The sequence below is a fragment of the Hypanus sabinus genome, chromosome 4 (genome assembly GCF_030144855.1).
Source record: "Hypanus sabinus isolate sHypSab1 chromosome 4, sHypSab1.hap1, whole genome shotgun sequence".
NCBI lineage: Eukaryota > Metazoa > Chordata > Chondrichthyes > Myliobatiformes > Dasyatidae > Hypanus > Hypanus sabinus.
In genome coordinates, this window is record NC_082709.1 from 168,517,953 (window position 1) to 168,537,629 (window position 19,677).

Below are 19,677 nucleotides of genomic sequence, written 5' to 3' on the forward strand. Positions count from 1 at the left end.
AGAGATGGGTCATACTGAATCATCAGAACTGAACAAGAACGGACACCTACTGTGTACTTTCTAGTCATGCCAGCTGGGGACCAGGAAATTGTAGAATACATGAGTTTCCACCCCAATGAAAGACAATGACTTATGTAATTTTAAAAAATCTTCAGTACAATATTTAAGAATTGTTAGAAGAATGAATCTCTTATAAAATTGATTTCTGGTGACTTTTTAAAAATTAAGTCAATGTATATTTCCGTAATCACAAATTCCACATTACAGAATTGCAATGTGTGTATATTCTTTGATGTTGTACAAGAATTTTCATCCTGTAACAATTATTTATTCAGCACCTCAGTGTGATGGTAATTGTCCAAGGGACTTAGAACATAAGACACAAGAGTAGAATTAGACCATTTGGCCCATCCGGTCTACTTCATTGTCCCATCATGGCCAGTGTATCCCTCACAACTCCATTCACCTGCCCTCTTCCCACAACCTTTTGTGCCCTTATTAATCCGGAACCTGTCAACCTCTGCTGTAAATATACCCAATGACTTGGCCTCCACAGCCCCCTGTGATAAGGAATTCTACAGATTCACCACCATCTGGCTAAAAAAAAATTCTTCATCATCTCCGTTCTAAAGGAACATCCCTCTATTCTGAGTCTGAGCCCTCTGGTCCTAGACTCCCCCACTACAGGAAACATCCATCCACTCTGGGCCTTTCAATACTCAATAGCTTTCAATGAAATCCCACCCCCCACCCCTCCACTGGCATTTTTCTGAACTCCAGTACAGACCCAGAATCATCAAATGCTCTTCATATACTCTTCATATATTAACCCTTTCGCCACCAGCATCATTTTTGTGAACCTCCTCTCTCAGAAGGTAGTGAGAGTGTGGAACGAGCTGCCAGTAGAAGCTTAACCCTAATCATTCTTGTGAACCCTAACCCTAACCCCGTGGAAGATGTGAGTTTGATTTCATTTCAGCATTCAGGAGAAGTTTGGATAAATACATGGATGGGAGAGGCATGGAACCCATCTAGTCTGTGCTGAACTAATATGCTGCCTGGACCCAAGTGCAAGTTAATGGGACTAAATAGAATACTATTTCAGCACAGACTAGATGGGCCAAAAGGCCTGTTACTATGCTGTACTATGACTCAACAAAATGTTCAGTTCAGCTTCAGTTTATTGTCATTTAGAAACCACAAATGCAATGCAGTTAAAAAATGAGACAATGTTCTCCAGCATGATATCACAAAAGCTCACAACAAAACAGACTACACCAGAAAATCCACATAACGTTTGGTAATCCCCAATCCAGAGTCCGGAGAGGCTGCTGCATATTAATATCATGCTACCATCTTAGCGTGTTCCCCGGAAAGGAGCTCCAAACCCACCGGACAAAACAAGACTACCCAGACACACCAAGTCAGGAGACCAACTCTACCACCCAACAAACCAAAAACTAAAGCTACAAGACCTTCACAAAACCACATAGTCACATATAGTTATAGTTAGCATATAGTTACAACACTGCAGACAATACCATAATTGATTTTAAAAAAACAGGCCATGGGCACAGTAAAAATAGTCCAAAGATGTTAAAAGACTATAAGTTCGAAAGAAGCCACCACACAATTTCCTCAAATCCTCAGGGTCCTGATAGACTCGTCAACCCACACAGATGGCAGAAGGGAATACCCCCGCTATGGGCTTCCACTGCGCTGGACTCAGCCTCGCAGATGCAGCACACAGTGAAAGTGCCCTGACTGCAGCAGATTCCCGAGAGTCTGTCGAACCTCCAAGTCTCCAAACATCCCTCCAACACAGCTTCTCCGAGCACCATCCTCTGCCGAGCACATTAAGACGGCTCCACCAACGGCCACCGGCAACGCGACCCCGAGGACTGGGGGCCTGTTCTTCTCAGCAGAGACCTGGACCTCACAACAGCAGCAGCAACGAAGAAGGTCTTCCTGGAGATTTCCAGATGTTCCTCCGTGCTCCCACGTCCGTTTTTCATCAGATTAGGATTGCGCACGGCACCCCGCTTAACAAATAACATATATCAGCTCCGGAGTGGCCACTGCAAACTGCGTCACGCCGCCATCTTGGCCACGTGAAACCAGAATGAACAATTTTCATTGCTCCTGGGAACTGCTACAAAGTTTTCACTTGTACTGAGTCTGGGCTTATTCCTACTAAACTATAGGATCCACTGAGTTGAAATCTCTGAAGAAACTTTAATATGAACAGAGGTAGAAAGCAAAGTAAACCAGCAGGGTTCTGAAAGGAGCTTGAGAGCAGGGAGGCTACATTTCAATCATACCTGTTGACCAGGAACTCCATTACAATACACTAAATCACTTCTGTCTCACACTGTCTGAAGTCAATACATAGATTTAAAAGGCTGTTATCCATAAATTCCTGGGACACTAATCTGATTAAGGCAAATATGCATTTGCGAAATGTTCTATTCAACGTACACCATTACAATAAGGAACTGGCCACCCAGAGCAGTAACACTTAGACAAATGTAGCAATGTAGCAAAAATAACAAGCAGTAAGGGAAACACAAAAATACAACTGCAGATGCTGTGGATCAAAGAATGCGTACACAACGCTGGAAGAACTCAGCAGGTCAGGCCCACTGACTCTCTCGGTTTTACATCTCTGGAGACAGACTATCCACTGACATCTTCTACAAACCCACTGACTCCCATAACTATCTCGACTATACCTCTTCCCATCCTGCCCAATGCAAAAGTGCCATTCCCTATTCCCAGTTCCTCCGTCTCTGCCGCATCTGCTCCCAGGATGAGGCTTTCCATTCCAGGACTTCTCAAATGTTCTCTTTCTTTCAGGATCGTGGTTTCCCTTCTGGCATCATCAAAGGTGCCCTCACCCGCATCTCCTCCACTTCCCACACCTCAGCCCTCAACCCATCCTCCCGTTGCCACAATAGGGACAGGGTCTCCTCACCTACCACCCCACCAGCCTCCGGATCCAACACATTATCCTCCGCAACTTCCGCCACCTTCAACAGGACCCCACCACCCAGCACATCTTTCCCTCCCTACCCCTCTCAGCTTTTCGCAGGGATCGTTCCCTCCACGACTACCTGGTCCACACGTCCCTCCCCACAGAATTCCCACCCGGCACTTATCCCTGCAAGCGCAAATGCTACACCTGTCCCCACACCTCCCCCCTTACCACCATTTTGGGCCCCAGACAGTCCTTCCAGGTGAGGCAACACTTCACCTGCGAGTCAGCTGGAGTCGTCTATTGCATCCGGTGCTCCCGGTACGGCCTCCTCTACATCGGTGAGCCCTGACGCAGACTGGGGGACCGCTTCGTCGAGCACCTCCGTCACAATAAACAGGACCTCCCGGTTGCCACCCACTTCAACTCTGCCTCTCATTCCCATCTAGATATGTCCATACATGGCCTCCTCTACTGCCATGATGAGGCCAAACTCAGGTTGGAGGAGCAACACCTCATCTACCGTCTGGGTAGCCTCCAGCCTGGTGGTATGAACATTGAATTCTCCATTTTCCAGTAATTCCCTCCCCCTCCCCCTTCCCCTATCCTAGGTCCCTCTCTGCCTCTCTCCCCTTTCAACTTTCTGCTCCTTTACCTCTATAGTTCTTTCATGCTTATCCCCTCCCCCCTTTATCCTTCCTCTGATTGGTTTTCCACCTGGCGTCTCTAGCCTTTCCCCCTCCCCTATCTCTATTACTGGGCTTCGGCCCTCTCTTCCCCCCCATTCCTGATGAAGGGTCTCGGCCCGAAACGTTGGCTACTCTTTTCTCACGGATGCTGCCTGACCTGCTGAGTTCTTCCAGCGTTGTGTACGTATTCTAAGCAGGAAGGGAGCAGCTTAAAAAGCCAGGTCAATAAAAGGATGGGCGCAATAAAACAACAACTTGCACTTATAGAGCACCAGGAAACTGAAAAGATTAATCCACAGACCCACAATCAAACATTGCCATCAAGTTGCACGAGTGAAATTATTGTAAATGATCAAAAGCTTGGTGAAAAGGTTAGGTTCCCAGGGGTGCTTCATCCCACCTCTCAATAAGGGAAGATAGTTAGCCTCACAAAGGCAACTCCAGACTTAAGCAGTTAAAAATGTGGCCACCAGTTAAGTGCAAGACCATAAGATATAGGAGTGAGATTAGTACGCCAGTGCCTCTAGTTCCTCAGGAGACTAAAGAATTTTAGAATTTCCCCCTTTGGCTCTCACCATGCTGAGATAGAGAATTCAGCCCAGTACATCGCGGGTAAAGCCTTTCCAACCATTGAGCACATCGATATGAAACGCTGTCATAGGAAAGCACCATCTGTCTTCAAAGGTCCTCACCACCGAGGTCATGCTGTTTTCTCACTGCGGCCATCAGACAGAGGGTACAGGTGCCTCATGACTCACACCACCATATTCCAGTATAGTTACTACCCCTCAACCATCAGGCTCTTGAACAAAAGAGAATAACTACAATCATCTATTGAGATGTTCCCACAACCAACCATCTCACTTTATGACTATCTTGTTATTTCATGCTCTTGTGATTTATTTACAGTTGATTTTCCACAGTTTGTTGCCTCTATGCTCTTTCATTGATCCTGTTTACAGTTACCATTCTATAGGTTTGCTGAATATGCCCGAAGGAGGAAGAATCCCAGGGTTGTATGTGCTGACATGTACGTACTCTGATAGTAAATTTGATAGACAGGCCATGGATCTCATTTGGATGTGTCAAGTCTTAGTACGGCAACTGCTTGGCCCAAGACCACAAGGTTGGGGGACACAGCTCAGCATATCATGGAGATTAGTCTCCTCTCCACAGACTCTGTCCTACCTCTCTCTCCTCAGTAAAGCAGCCAGCATAATCAAAACCCTAGACATTTTCTCTTCTCCCCACTTTCACTGGGCCAAAGATGCAAATACCTGAAGGCATGCACATTAGGCTCAAAGACAGACTATTTCCTGCCTACCTACCGTCCTTAGATATGGAACTAGATCAGGTACCATCTGGCCTCTGAACTTTCCATCAGGGATGGATCACCTACAACAGATGCTTTATTTCTTCATTTCACTCTATTCTCAATTTAGACCACAAAACATAAGAGCTGAATTGGGCCATTCAGCCCATCCAGTCTATTTTGCCACTCAATCATGGCTGATTTATTATCTCCCTCAATCCCATTTTCCCACCTTCTCCCCACCACCTTACTAAAGAAGAACTTATCAACTTCCACCTTAAATAGACTTGGCCTCCACAGGCGTCTTGGCCAATGAATTCCACAGAGTAAATCCAGCGAGAGGTAGTAGGAACTGGAAAAATCAGGGACTGCATGAGGCTGTTAGGACTACATTGGCCAGAATGGTTAGACCTTGCATGCAGAGAGATCGGATACAAGATCTGGAAGCAGAACTTGTCTCCTACTTTCCCTGATGCCTGCTCCATCATTCAATAAACGTTAGCGGATCCCATGCCAATATCAGCACCCACCTCCCTCCCCATTTCTGTTAGCATCCAAGAAAAAATTTCAATCCCAGTCTGGGATATATGGATCTTTAGAGACCGTGGGAAAACTCGGTGCAATTTCCACTGAGCATGGCTCCGAGTAGAGTACATGTTTAGCCCAGGGTGGGACAGGATTCAGCTTGCCTGTGAGCCCCTCTGTGGCTGAGTATCTGATTAACGCTCATTGCCTGAGCTTGTGTACAATAATGCTGTCAACGGCGCCCAATGAAGCAAATGTAAACTTATCTGAGAAGGAGCCAGCCCTTTTGGGCAGGGTGGTATGAGAAAGTGTGGAGGGAGTGTGTTCCTAGATGTGGGAACCGAGCCAGCTATCATTAATGGGATCGACTTCAAACCAAATCCCACGGGAAATCATCCTTTCTGTGAACTTCACTGTCAGAGAGCTGCACCACAAAGACAAACTACATATAAACGTAGTCTTTAAATCGAGTTTTACTCCGTCCTTACCGTGAGTGGTAAGTGAGAAGGCTGTATAGAAAGCATATATATAAATAGGTGATCATGTATAAAGGGTAACCTAGCTGCCGCACTACCTTTCTGTACAGCCTTCTCACTGAACTACATCGATTTAAAAACTACGTTTTACTTCACAAAACTGCGCATCCAAGACCAGGAATTTTCGTCCTTCAAACTCTTTACACGGCGCGTAAGGTTTATAACTTACTTCTCATCCACATGAAGACTCGGGGGACATTTGATAGCCAGCCATGTTTTCCAATGAACGTGACGGACCTTATAAACCTGTCCAAATCCACCGGATCCAACTTTTTCCCAGCTCGCAAACTCGTCAGAGTCAAAGGTCTTTAGCAGGCCCATTCCCCACGTGGGCTGCTCCTGTTTCTCCATAGTTTTAAATGTTTCTTTTGACTTTCCTCAAAATAAGAGTCTCCCCTTCGCTTTCGTTGTGTGTGTGTGTGTGTGTGTATAGTCACTTGTTTTCAGTAATAGCTGCTCCACAGTCTGGTCAGGTGTTCAAGGTGTGTTCATTAACTCAACGCTGACATCATTTCCTATTGCAACACGAAGGTTAACCACCCTTTCGGAAATTGCAGATTTTTTTTAGCCGTTCTCTAACTTTGCCGTCCCACGGGTCTGAACGCAGAACTTAGTAACAGGAACGCATTCAGTGCAGGACCTGCACACGCACCACAAGGTATACACTCTCAGCTTAGTTTACTATCACTGACATGTCGCGAAATGTCTGGTTTCGCCGCGGCAATGCACCACGTGAAAACTACAAATTGCAGTAAGAAATGTATATTAAAATTAAATGAAATAATTAGTGCAAAATACTGAGGTAGTGGTTCAATGTCCGTTCAGAAATCTGAAGGCAGAGGGAAAGAAGTTGTTCCTAAAGAGTTGAGGGAGTGTCTTACTGGCCGAATTTCTGCACATTACAGTACATCCTATCCTTCCATCTCCTCTTCTTCAATTCTTCAATCCTTTCTTCAGTTTTCCTTTGCATGCCACTATGTAGGCAGCAAGGTTACATAGCAGTTGGTGTCAGGCTCAAAATTTGCCGGAGGAATGCAGCAGGCCAGGCAGCATCTATGGGGGAAAGAGTCAGTGTTTTGGGCCAAGAACCTTCAGCAAGTACATGGGTGAGAGGTGTATGGAGGGATATGGCCCAGGTGCAGTTCAGTGTGACTAGGTAGAAAAATGTATCGGTACAGCCAAGAAGGGCCAAAAGGCCGGTTTCTGTGCTGTAATGTTCTATGGTTCTAGATTTAAAAGGTGGGGGAAGGGAAGAGAGAATCACAAGGTGGTGGGTGAAACCAGGAGGGGGAGAAGTGAAGAGCTGGGAAGTTGATTGGTGAAAGAGATACAGGGCTGGAGAAGGGGAAATCTGATAGGAGAGGACAGAAGGCCATGGAAGAAAGAAAATGGTGTTCCCCCCGAACACCAGTGAGGGGTGATGGGCAGGCAAGGAAAAAAGAGAGGGAAAAGAGGATGGGGAATGGTGAAGGAGAGGGTGTTGGTGGCCATTAACAGAAGTTTGAGAAATCGATGTTCATGCCATCAGGTTGGAGGCAACCTAGACGGAATATAAGGTGTCATTCCTAGAACCTGAGTGTGGCCTCATTGCAACGGTAGAGGAGGCCATGGATTGACATATCGGAATGGGAATGGAAAATGGAATTAAAATAGGTGGCCACTGGGAGATCCTGCTTGTTCTGGCAGATGGAGTGTAGGTGCTGTCGATTGTCGCGATGGCCTTCTATTTTCTCCTGTCAGACTCCCCCTTCTCCAGCCCTGTATCTCTTTGTGGGTATACTATGTTGGCACTGGAATGCTGGTGTCTTTTTCCACAGCGTATCTTCATTGTTGGGTGTGATGCAAATGATATATTTCACTGTGTGTTTCAATGCACACGTGACAAAGCCAACGGCCTTTTTTAAAAAAGTATTTAACTGTGACAAGGGTTAAAGTGAAATCTCCTAAAGATTCAAGAACCTTTTTGTTCGCGTTCAGTAGATTTATTGTCAGAGAATGACCGTGCCAAGTTGTCATCCTTTCACACCATGAGCCTCTGGAAGATCCTCCATATTTTTTGGACAAGAAAGATCTCCAATCATGCCCAACTCCTTCAGTGCTTCAAGAGAATACGGCCACAATCACCATGAGGAAATGTTGGAGATGGATAGGGTATGTGATTAGAAGAGAGGCCGACTCCGTCAGGAAGACAGCGCTTCACAGGACCTCTGAAGGGTGGAGGAAGTGTTAGAGACCAAAGACAACTTGGCACAGTAGAGCCAAAAAGGAAGACCCTGAACCCATACCAGTGGCACAATAGTGAAGATGACCAGGGACAGACTGAGATGGAGGACCCCACTCTTGGTGGGAGGTCAAGGCTCTGGACAGGATGCAGAAGAGGTCTACCAGGATGCCGCCTGGTTTAGAGGGCAAGTGGCTGGATAAACTTGGGTTGTTTTCTCTGGAGCGCGGGAAATTGGTTATTTTTAGCCGGTTTGGCACAATAATGTGGGCCTGTGCGCTACTGTTCTATGGTCTACGCCCCAAGCACTAGTGGCGGAACAGGCAGTAAGCATGTAAGCAATAAATTTATTAATGACAGACAATCACTGGCTGCAAACTCAGTTGCAAGCAGAACAAAAGCAGTACCTGAATCACCAAACAGTTAACCAGGAAGTCTTATATTGGTATTTATATTGGTCTATTATTGTCACATGTACAGTGAAAATTTTGTCTTGCATACTGTTTACACAGATCAAATTGTTACATGGTGCACTGAACTAGGAGAAGAGTGATCATTCAGGTCACGTATGATGTTCTTCTAAGGAGTTGTCTGTTAGTGGGACCACAAGTGGCTAGAGAGGCTGATCCAGGATCCACATATTCTGATGCAATGTGGGCAAGAGTAATGGTGGCTGTGGTTAGTAGTCGGGTCTTTTGGGTGTTCAGTCTTTCCTTTCACAGCTGCTGCTTGTTCTCGGCAGCACAGCTCCCTCTTGAACAGATTTTCTCCAGGTGTACCTATCGAGTTCAGTGTCTTCCCAGTTTTTAGATGCAATGTTGAATTTCTTCAGGCTGATTTTGATGTTATCTTTGAAGCAATTCCTTTGTCCACCAGAACTTTGAGCTAGAATAAGATAAAGCAATACCAACACAAAGTGAAGTGTAAAAGCTACCAAAAACCTGCAATGCAGGTAAACGATAAAGTGCAAGACCACAATAAAGTAGATTGTGAGGCCAACAGTCCACCTCATCGGCTATTCAAGAGTCTAACAGCAGGGTAGAAGCTGTCCTTGAACTTGGTGGTATGTGCTTTTTATCTCCCATCTGATGAGGGTGAGGAGCAGAAAGAATGTCCAGGTTGGGTGGGCATTGGCTGATTTACCGAGGCAGCATAAGTATAAGCCACAGAGAGGAGGCTGGTTCATTTCATGTGCAGAGCTGTGTCCACAACTCTAGAATTTCACCCAGTTGCCACACAAAACCTTTATGTACAGTACAGTTCCCATACAAAACCATTATGTACAGTACAGTTCCCATACAAAACCATTCTGTACAGTACAGTTCCCATACAATCCATTCTGTACAGTACAGTTCCCATACAATCCATTATGTACAGTACAGTTCCCATACAAAACCATTATGTACAGTACAGTTCCCATACAAAACCATTATGTACAGTACAGTTCCCATACAATCCATTCTGTACAGTACAGTTCCCATACAATCCATTATGTACAGTACAGTTCCCATACAAAACCATTATGTACAGTACAGTTGCCATACAGTCCATTATGTGTGCTGTACAGTTTCCATACAAAACCATTATGCAAGCAGTACGATTGGTATACAAAACTATTATGCATACAGCAGTTTCCATACAAAACCATTATGCATCCAGACAGAATGCTTCCAATGATGCATCAATAAAAATTGGTAAGATTCAACGGGGACATGTCAAACTTAATTAGCCTCCTGAGCAAGTACAAGCGTCGGAGAGCTTCCTTGGCTGTGACATCAACTCGGATGGACCAGGACCAAGACGGACTATTGGTGATGATGCCTCCTAGAAACTCGGTTCTCTCAATCTAATCAGTTGGTGTAGGCTGAAGCGTGTGCACTGCCCCTCTTCCTGAGTCAATGACCAGCTCTGTTGTTTTGATGACACTGAAGGAAAGCTTGTTGTCATATCATATGTTGCTAAGCTCTCTATCTCCTTCCTGTACTTCGACACATCGTTATTTGAGATATATGTTATTTACACCATAGGTCCAGGCTCGGTCTTCAGTGTCAGATACAACACAACCTTCTGCCCTGAAGCCCCAGGTTCAAATGAAGTTCAAGTTCAAAGCTCAAAGTAAATTTATTATCAAAGTACATAAATGTCACCATATACAACCCTGAGATTCATTTTCTTGGAGGACAAAAAAATACGATAGATGGAATTCGGAAGAATGAGAGGGGATTCTTATAGAAACATACAAAATTTTGAAGGGGGTAGATAAGATAGAAGTAGGAAAGTTGTTTCCATTGGTAGGAGAGACTAGAACTCACCTCAACTAGAACATTGCCTCAAGATTCAGGGGAGAAGATTCAGGACATAGATGAGGAGAAACTGTTTTGCCCAGAGAGTGGTGACTCTATGGAATTTTCTGCCCATTGAAGCAGTTGAGGCTTCTTCACTAGATATATTTAAGACACAGTTAGATAGATTTTTACATGGTAGGGGAATTAAGGGTTATGGGGAAAAGGCAGGTAGATGGAGCTGAGTTTACAGACAGATCAACCATGATCTTACTGAATGGCAAGGCAGGCTCGATGGGCCAGATGGCCGACTCCTGCTCCTATCTCTTACGTTCTTATGTTCTTATACTGAGAACATGAGTTGTAGACTCTCAACTCTTTGAAAGTGAGTCTATAGGTTGTAGAATCGATTCATTGTTGAGTTGAGTGAAGTTATCTAATGCAGGAGCCTGATGGATGAAGGGTAATATTTTTTCCTGAACCTGGATCCTGTATCTCCTTCCCAATGACAGCAGCAAGAAGAGAGCATGGCCTGGATGGTCAGGGTCCTCGCTGGTAGATGCTGCTTCTTGTGGCCGCACTCCTTGTAGGTGTGTTCAGTGGTTGGGAGGGTTTTTCCAGTGATGGCCTGGGCTCTCTTCGATACCTTTTGCATGCTTTTCCATACTTGGGCATTGGTTGGGCACCCATTTGATTAAGAAAACACATCAGTGTCTCCTCTTCATGAGGAGATTGAGGCAAATGAGGCTTCCCCCACCAAACCACGCCCTCCTCCAAATTTTAACCAATTTTTACAGAAGCACCATTGAGTGTCCTGACCAGTTGCATCACCAAGAAATTTGACTAAATTATTAATAATGCTTTTTATATGGAATATTTTGGTAAATGATCACCGCAAACAATGGAGAGGCGAGCGAGGGAATGGCTGATCGAGGGTCGCCGTGTGCTGGTGCAAGACAGAGTCAAGTGGGTTCAAAGCGTGTTCTAGGAGAAGGTGGAATCCGCGTCAGAATCGCAAATGTGGTTGGAGCAAGTGGAGTGAAGAAAAGCTGAAGTGGAGCTGTTTCGGAGTCTGTCTGCCTAAACCGGGAGCAAAGTTGGATACAACCAATCGCTGCGCCGATTTGGAAAGGTTGAGTACGGGCTGGAAGAGGCCCAGAGCTTATCGAGGCAGCGCCCGAGTTTGGGGGACGACCCGGTGCTTGAACAATTGAAACACCAAGCCAGATGGAGTGAAATGGCAGGGTGTTGGGACCGGAGGCGAGGGTCGAGCTTGTTCTGTCTTGCGGCATTTTACTCCATTCTCTCCTCGGCGCTGAGACTGTGTCGTGCCCTGGCTGCTACAGGCTTAGTGTCTGCGAGCTTCACAGCGGTTTGCCTCCATCTGATGTGAACTGAGACGATAGGCCCACTCCGGATGCTCCCAGCTTCAAGTTTATGGACTCGATTTCGTTCTGAACCCCACTGCTTGCTTTGTTGTTTGCAGGATTTGATTTGAATTGGTTTTTCTCTCTCTGCGCATTGGGTGTTGGTCTTCTTTTAAATTGGGTTCTTTCAGGTTCCTTGTTTTACGGCTGTCTGTAAGCAGATGAATCACAGAGTTTTATAATTTAAATATACTTTGGTAATAAAAATATACTTTGAACTTTGAAATCCGGTACAGAAATTGGAAGGCACCTGACCGCAAGTCCCTACACAAGACTACGAGGACTGCTGAGGGTATCCTGTCCACCTGTCTGAGATAATCTATCAGGAGCCTTAGCATTGTCAATGATCCCTCCTGTCCATCCAACAATCTCTTTGACCCTCTAATGTCAGGCAGGAGGTACTGTAGCATTAAGACAAGGACTGTTAGGATGGGAAACAACTTCTTCCTCCAGAATACTGAACTCCCTGCCACCACCCATGACTCATCCCGCTTTACTTTTTTAACTCCTATGGTATATGCAGCTTTACATTTCTTTGAGCTAATATTGCTTTATGTGTATTATATGTGAGCTGTATGTACTGTGTTTTGCACCTCGGTCTGGAGGGTTTGGCGGTGTACACACATACAATAAACCTGAACTTGGTGTGCCCATTCCAAACTGTGATGCAACCAGTCAAGATGTTCTCCAATGTGCATCCATAGAAACTTGTCAAACCTCTAAGAAAGTAGAGGTGCTACATGCCTTCTTCGTAATGTCACTTACATGCTCTGTCCCAGGACAGATCTTCTGAAATGATAACACCAGGGATCTTAAAGTCACTGACCTCCTCCACCTTCAATCCCCTGATGCGGAGTGGCTCATGGACCTCTAGTTTCATCCTCCTCTAGTCAATAATCAGCTCTTTGGTTTTTCAGCCTTTGAGTGAGAGGTTTCTTGTTGAGGCACCGTTCAACCGGATTCTCAGTCTCCCTCCTAACTGCCCTTCAGTGCTAGACTGGCTGATGGAGGGAAAGCAGTGAACTACAAAACAGCAATGACATCAGTGCTGGAGGGTAGACTGTCTGCGTGCTCACTGTTAGATCACCATAAAGATAAGACAGTGCTAAATGGAATTTTTTTTGATCTGGCACAGTCAGTGCAACCTTTGGACCAGATTCTGAATTGCTGACAGGGAGATTTGCCATCATTCTGCGTTGGCAACCAACAATGTTTGCAGCGTCGTTTATTGACATAAATAACATTGTAAAATAAGTTCAATATTTACATATTGTTGACAAGTTATAAAATCACAACACACACACACAACCAAGACTAACTGGTGGGCAATTCCATTCCCTTTCCGACATGTCGATCCACGATCTCCTCTGCTGCCACAATGAGGCCACTCTCAGATGAAGAAGCAATACCACATATTCGGTCTGGGTAGCCTCCAACCTGATGGCAAGAACATCAATTTCTCTAGCTTCTGGTAATCCCTCCCACTCTTCTTCCATTCCCCATTCCTCCTCCTTGCTGACAACTAACATTATTGCACCTCAGGATACGTGCTTTTTCTACACTCATGACTGTGTGACTTGTAACAGCTCAAACACCATCTATAAATTTACTGATGACACACCTATTGTTGGAAGAATTTCAGATGGTGTCGAGAAGGAGGACAGGAGTGATGCAGATCAGCTGATTGAGTGATGTTGCAACAGCAACATCACACACAACATCAGTAAGCCCAAGGAACTGATTGTGGTCAAGGGAAGCCAGATGAGTCCTCATCGAGGGATCAGCAGTGGAAAGGATGAGCTGTTTCAACTTCCTGGGTGTCAACATCCCTGAAGATCTAACCTGGGCCCAACATATTTGTGCAATCACAAAGAAGACACAATAGCTGTTTTATCTCTTCAGGAGACTTTGTACCTTCTCCCTCATCTTGTCAGTCATGGGCATGAATCTCCTCATATCAGCAGCAGCAGGTTAACCCGAGGCTCAGTGTTGGAGCCCGGCATCCGACAACCTGCAATACGGGGGTTTGTGGACGACATCACAGTAACCCATGTCCAAGCAAGATGGGCACTGGAAACCCTGGACCTGGGGTAGGATGATCTTCAAGGCCAAGAAGTCCAGCTGCTTGGGCATCAAAAAGGGCAAGGTTACCAGCAAGATCAGTCTTCAATTACAGGGAGAAGTCATTCCATCCATAGAGGACAATCCAGTAAAGTATCTTGGAAAGCAGCAATGCCAGACAGTGCCAACATCACCAACAGACTGAAGAGTGGCTGAAGGAGGTCGACAAAACTGGAACTCCCCAGTAAATTAAAAACATGGCTGTCTTTACCAAGGCTGCTCGCAATGTATAAGTTCCCCATGACCCCTGTAGAAGGCATCAAGAGGAGAGTCAACATGCACTTTGGAGGTGGCTGGGGATTCCCCCCCCCCCAACAAATTTTTCTCCAGTGGAGCTCTATGTAAGATCAGGCCAGCTACAGCTCCCATTGTCATTGGTAGTGGAGGTGGCGAAGTGTAGAGTTTTGCTAACACTGAGGGGCTCTGATGACAAGCTAATAAACTCAAGAAGGAGTCACAACAAGTGAGCTGTGGGCTGCCAACTCAGCCACAGACCAGGCCGTGAGCTCCCTGCAATTGAGAGACATCATTAGCAACCCATGCCTGGGAGGACAAGGCCTCGGCTCTGCACACTTCCAGTGATGGAGGAGTGTAAGTGCAAGGGATGGGTGTGACTTGGTCCAGGCAGAGGTACGGAACCAAGAGGACAAAAGCTGGGTATCAAAGGTAGTGGAGTTGGGGGTCACGGGGCACCTGGATGAAATGGGATCTTCCCAAGTGCAAGATCACTTGGGCAGAGCTTTGGAGACTGGAGCCCTTCCACATTTCCTTCCTTCTGCGGTCTGCATACAACATTCTCCCTACACCACCACAGCTGCACACGTGGGGTCTGAGAGAGGACCCTATCTGCAAGCTTTGTGGTCAGCGGGGTTCGCTGGCACACATACTGTCAGGATACAAAACAGCTTTAACACAAGGACGGTATAGGTGGCACCACGACAAGGTCCTGCTGTCTCTTGCTGACACAATGGAGCGGGAGAGGTGTAAAAAGAGACCAGCCGGTAGAGAGGCAAAAAGGGCAGCCATTTTCATCAAGGAGAGGGCTATGCCAGTCATATCAAAAAGCCTAAATCAATCTGCTGAAAAACTGCCGAATCGTGGGATGTGAGGGTCGATGTGGGGAGGAAATTGCAGTTACTGGAGGTGGAGCAAACCAGACATCGTACTGTGGTCCACCGAAGACAAGAAGATCATCCTGGTGGAGCTCACGGTACCACGGGCGGAAGGACGCAAGGAGGCTCATGAGCGGATGGCCCTGAGTTACCAGTCCTTAGTCAAGGACGGCAGACATGGCTATGCTCCATGGAGATCGGTTCCCGTCAAGGTCGGCATGAAGTTTGCTGTCTGAGCTGGATCCTGATGGAAAGGGCAATAACCAGGCAACTCACAAGATGGGGGAGGAAGTAGAAAGAGCCTCTTGCTGGATATGGAGCAGGCGGGAGGAGTTGAGCTGGAAGTCAGGAGCAGATGGGCAGTGACTTGGCCACCAGCAGCTGGAGAGTGTAGTAGTTAGGGCGGAAACACTCTATGAAGGTTGAGCACCACCTGACAACATCTGCTCCTGACAAAACGCTAAGGTTACCTCATCAGGTAACTGCAGGGAGCATCCCGGTATATGATGCCAGCAAGTAAGTCACCAAAAGCTATTGCTCAATGTTCTAGAAACAGCTTCTGCCCCTCCACCATCAGATTTCTGAATGGACAATAAACCACCTCACTATTTTTTCTTTTTTTATTTTTCTATTTTGGTGTTACTTATTATATATATCTATCTTCCTACATTTATTAGATCTTTATTACTATGTATTACAAAGTACTGCTGCCACAAAGCAACATATTTCACAACAGATGCCAATAATCTTAACCTAATTCTGATTCATTCTGACTCCGCTCTTACCTTTTCTCTTCTCCTTACTTGCCTATCACCTCCCTCTGGTGCCCCTCTACCTTCCTTTCCTTCCTTTTCTCCCATGGTTCATTCTCCTTTCCTTTCATATTCCTCTTTCTTCAGCCCTTTACCTTTAACACATATCCTCTCCCAGCTTCTCAATTTACCCCCCTTCCCCATCCATCTACCTTCACCTAGCACTCCTTCCCCTCCTCCACCTTCTTACTCTAGGCTTCTTCCTCCTTCCTTTCCATTCCTGAGGATGGGCCTCGAATGGCAACATTGACTCTTTATCCCTGCCTGATCTGTTGACTTCCTCCTGTACTTTGTGTGTTCTTGTTAAGTCAGCCAAGTTGAGATTCACCTTCTCTGCTGTACTTTGTCGTCGAGATTTTCTCAGCACAAAGGTTCAATCTGCCCCACAATTCCTACATTCTGGTGGACACCTTCCTGTGGTCACCTGGCAATCACAGGTCACCTGTGGGCTGAATGCCCTCATATTCTGCTCGAACCAGACTCACCTTCTCCAGCAACCATCACCCCACAGTTGGATTTACCGCGTGGACCAATCAATCAGCCACTCCCCTCTGGATGATGAAACTGAGTGTGAACTATTGCCAAAAACAGCAGCTCATGGAGGACACTACTTGTAAAAGCTGACCTCAGTCCGGCCACTCCAAGTGACTAATATCCATCAGGAGGAAATACCCTGTTTGGAAGAAACAGTTGGCCATGTTTGTACCGGAGCCTGTACTCAGAGTCATAGAACAGTTCAGCAAAAAAAAAAGGCCCTCTGGCCCATCTAGTTTATACTGAACTATTAATTTGCTGTCCAATTGACCTTCAGCCAGAACAAAGCCAGCCATACCCCTCCCGTCCACGTACCTATCCAAATTTCTCTTAAATGTTGAACCTGACCAAGTATCCACCACTTCCGCTGGCAGCTCATTCCACAGTCTCACAAAACTCTGAGTGAAGGATTACCCCCTCATGTTCCCCTTAAGCATTGTACCTTTCATTTTAATCCAAGACTTTTATTTCTAGTCTCACCCAACCTCAGTGGAAAGAGCCTGCTTGGTCAAAATCTGGTTGTAATACTCATTTATGTGAATAAAGGGTTGGGGGCTGAATACTTCTAGAACGCGCTGTATGTGAACCTGAATCGACCTCGGTGTTCATCTTCTTGCAGGCAGCCACAAAACAATGAAACACAATAGAATTCTCAAAAAAAAACACACACAAAACGTGCGGGAAAGAAAGAACAAATTGTCCAAACAATAAAAACAGCAAAGAAACAATCCACAGAGCGTACACCACAGAGACTCTGAAAGTGAGGCCACAGCCATGGAGCCAGTTCAGCTGCTGCTGGTCCAGGAGCCCGGTGGCTGCTGGCCACAGCCAAGGAGCCAGTTCAGCTGCTGCTGGTCCAGGAGCCCGGTGGCTGCTGGCCACAGCCAAGGAGCCAGTTCAGCTGCTGAGGCAAATAGAGCCTCCCAGAGTAGTGAGATAAACTCTGGTCAGTCCTCCACCCTCAGCCTCAAGGACTTAATCCTTTAAATCTCGCTCGGTACTTAAATCGGCCAAACATTGGCTCACTACCCGCTCTCAGGCCCAGGCTCCGCCACTTCAGCCAGGTCCGAAGATTCAGTCTGGCCTCAAGCCTGCTGTTGTACCTGCATTTCATGAGTCCAGGTTGCCGAATATTTCAGGGTACAACAAAAACACCAGTTCATACAGACGGTTCAAAAGCACACCTGTCAGCAGGAAATTACAGCTACAGATCGCAGTGATCCCAGTCCTGAGAAAGTATATTTAGCACAAGTGTCTCGGCAACACCATCTTCACACAGCACTAATGACACACAAAACAAAAGCTTTTAACTGTTTCTCAGTAATATAATAGCTGGCCGGTGGTGTAGTGGGGGCCTCAATGGACCTTGCACGCTTTCCATCTGTGCTGGGTTGAGCATCAAGCTAGAAACTCGGCCTCATAAAAAAACAGTCAAATGCTAAAGGAACGCAAGGTTGCCACCTGAAGAGGCACGAAGCGCGGAGAGGAACAACAATCATAAACGGATCCAATCCAATCCAACCCTTGCAGTGTCTTGGGATGAGCAACATGACCCTATCTCACACAGCTGTTAACTTCCTGACATCTCATGCCATCTTCTGCAGAGGTCTGATCCACTCGCTCATTCCCATCTCAGATTTCCTCCGCTGGAGGTAGGTAAATTTATGCAACTTCCCCAGAAGGGAGAAATTTAAAAGAGGCCTGAGGAATCTTCTTTACACTGAGGTTGAGTATCTGAATGAGCTGCCTGAGGAGGTGGTCAATTGCAGCATTCAAGAGGCACTCAGATGGGTACATGGAGGGGAGGGTCTTGGGGGACAGGTAACTGGGAGAATGCTGTGGTTGGCATGAACCAATTGGGCCAAAGTACCTGGTTCCATGTGGTATGACTCTATGACTCCATGATCCGTTAACGCTCAGGAATTGGAAGCTGCGGACTCTCTCCAACGCCAATCTTCCAACGCCAATCTTCCATCGCCAATCTTCCAACGCCAATCTTCCATCGCCAATCTTCCAACGCCAGTCTTCCAACGCCAATCTTCCATCGCCAATCTTCCAACGCCAATCTTCCATCGCCAGTCTTCCAACGCCAGTCTTCCAACGCCAATCTTCGAACGCCAACTGGTGCACGGTGCCTTCTTTCCTTTTCCTGAAGTCAGCAATCAGTTCATCAGTTTTGCTGAAGTTGAGTCAGAGTTCATTGCTGCAGGTGAACCATCTCATCACCACCAGAGGTTCGTGTAACTACAGTAGACAGGTACGACACCATTGCCCCATCATTGCAGCTGTTCATCCACCACTGCCAGAATTTGGACTTAAAACGTAACTCTAACGTACAGGTATAGAACCCTTGTCTAGTCATGTCTGACTCCCTGTGTCCTCATTCTGTTGTGTGTTGATGTGAGACCACCCATGCATGCTAAGTGAGCAGAATACACAAGTGTTCACATTAGCTGCCTGGCAAAATAATTAGCTTCATTTGTCACATGTACATCAAAACATCAAAACATGCAGAGAAATGCATCATTTGCATCAAATCAAATCAGTGAGGATTGTGCTGGGCAGCCTGCAAGTGTCACTGTGCTTCCGGTGCCAACTCACAACTCACTACCCCTAACTACACATCTTTGGAATGTGGGAGGAAACCGGAAGCACTCAGAGGAAACCCACGAGGAGAACGTACAAACTCTTTAAAACAGGAGTGGGAATCGAACCCTGATCTTACAGCCAGTACTGTAAAGGGACACACACAAAATGCTGGAGAACTCAGCAAGCCAGGAAGCATCTATGGGGAAGAGAAAACAGTCAACATTTTGGGCCAAGACTCTTCATCAGGACCTCTGTGTGTTGCTTGGAACTTCTTGTGTTTGTGGCAATGCTACCATTCTGAGAGTTTCCACATTTCCTGGTTTTATTTTAGATTTATAGAGGTGGGAATTTTCAGTTTCCATAACGAGGGAGATTCTTAGCTTTGTTGATCTGCATCAAGTGTGCGAGAGAATAGTGAACACATCTGGATTCATTTTCACAGGTAAGAAAGAGCTGAGATGCATAAGGAAATGTATACATATCAGACAGATCTGGCTTGGACCAAGGTCCTGACCCTCTCTCCAGACCTGGACCGTTCTTCCT

The 19,677-nt window shown here is 46.1% G+C and overlaps 1 protein-coding gene across 1 annotated transcript in view; it reads right to left on the reverse strand.

Moving 5' to 3' along the window:
• Positions 1-6,511, reverse strand: part of ripk4 (receptor-interacting serine-threonine kinase 4) — a 60,307-nt gene extending 53,796 nt beyond the window's left edge. The window contains exon 1 of the mRNA XM_059968744.1: positions 6,206-6,511. Coding sequence (XP_059824727.1) covers positions 6,206-6,387 — 182 coding nt within the window. The 5' untranslated portion in view covers positions 6,388-6,511. The remainder of the gene's footprint in view (positions 1-6,205) is intronic.
• Positions 6,512-19,677: the final 13,166 nt, after the last annotated feature.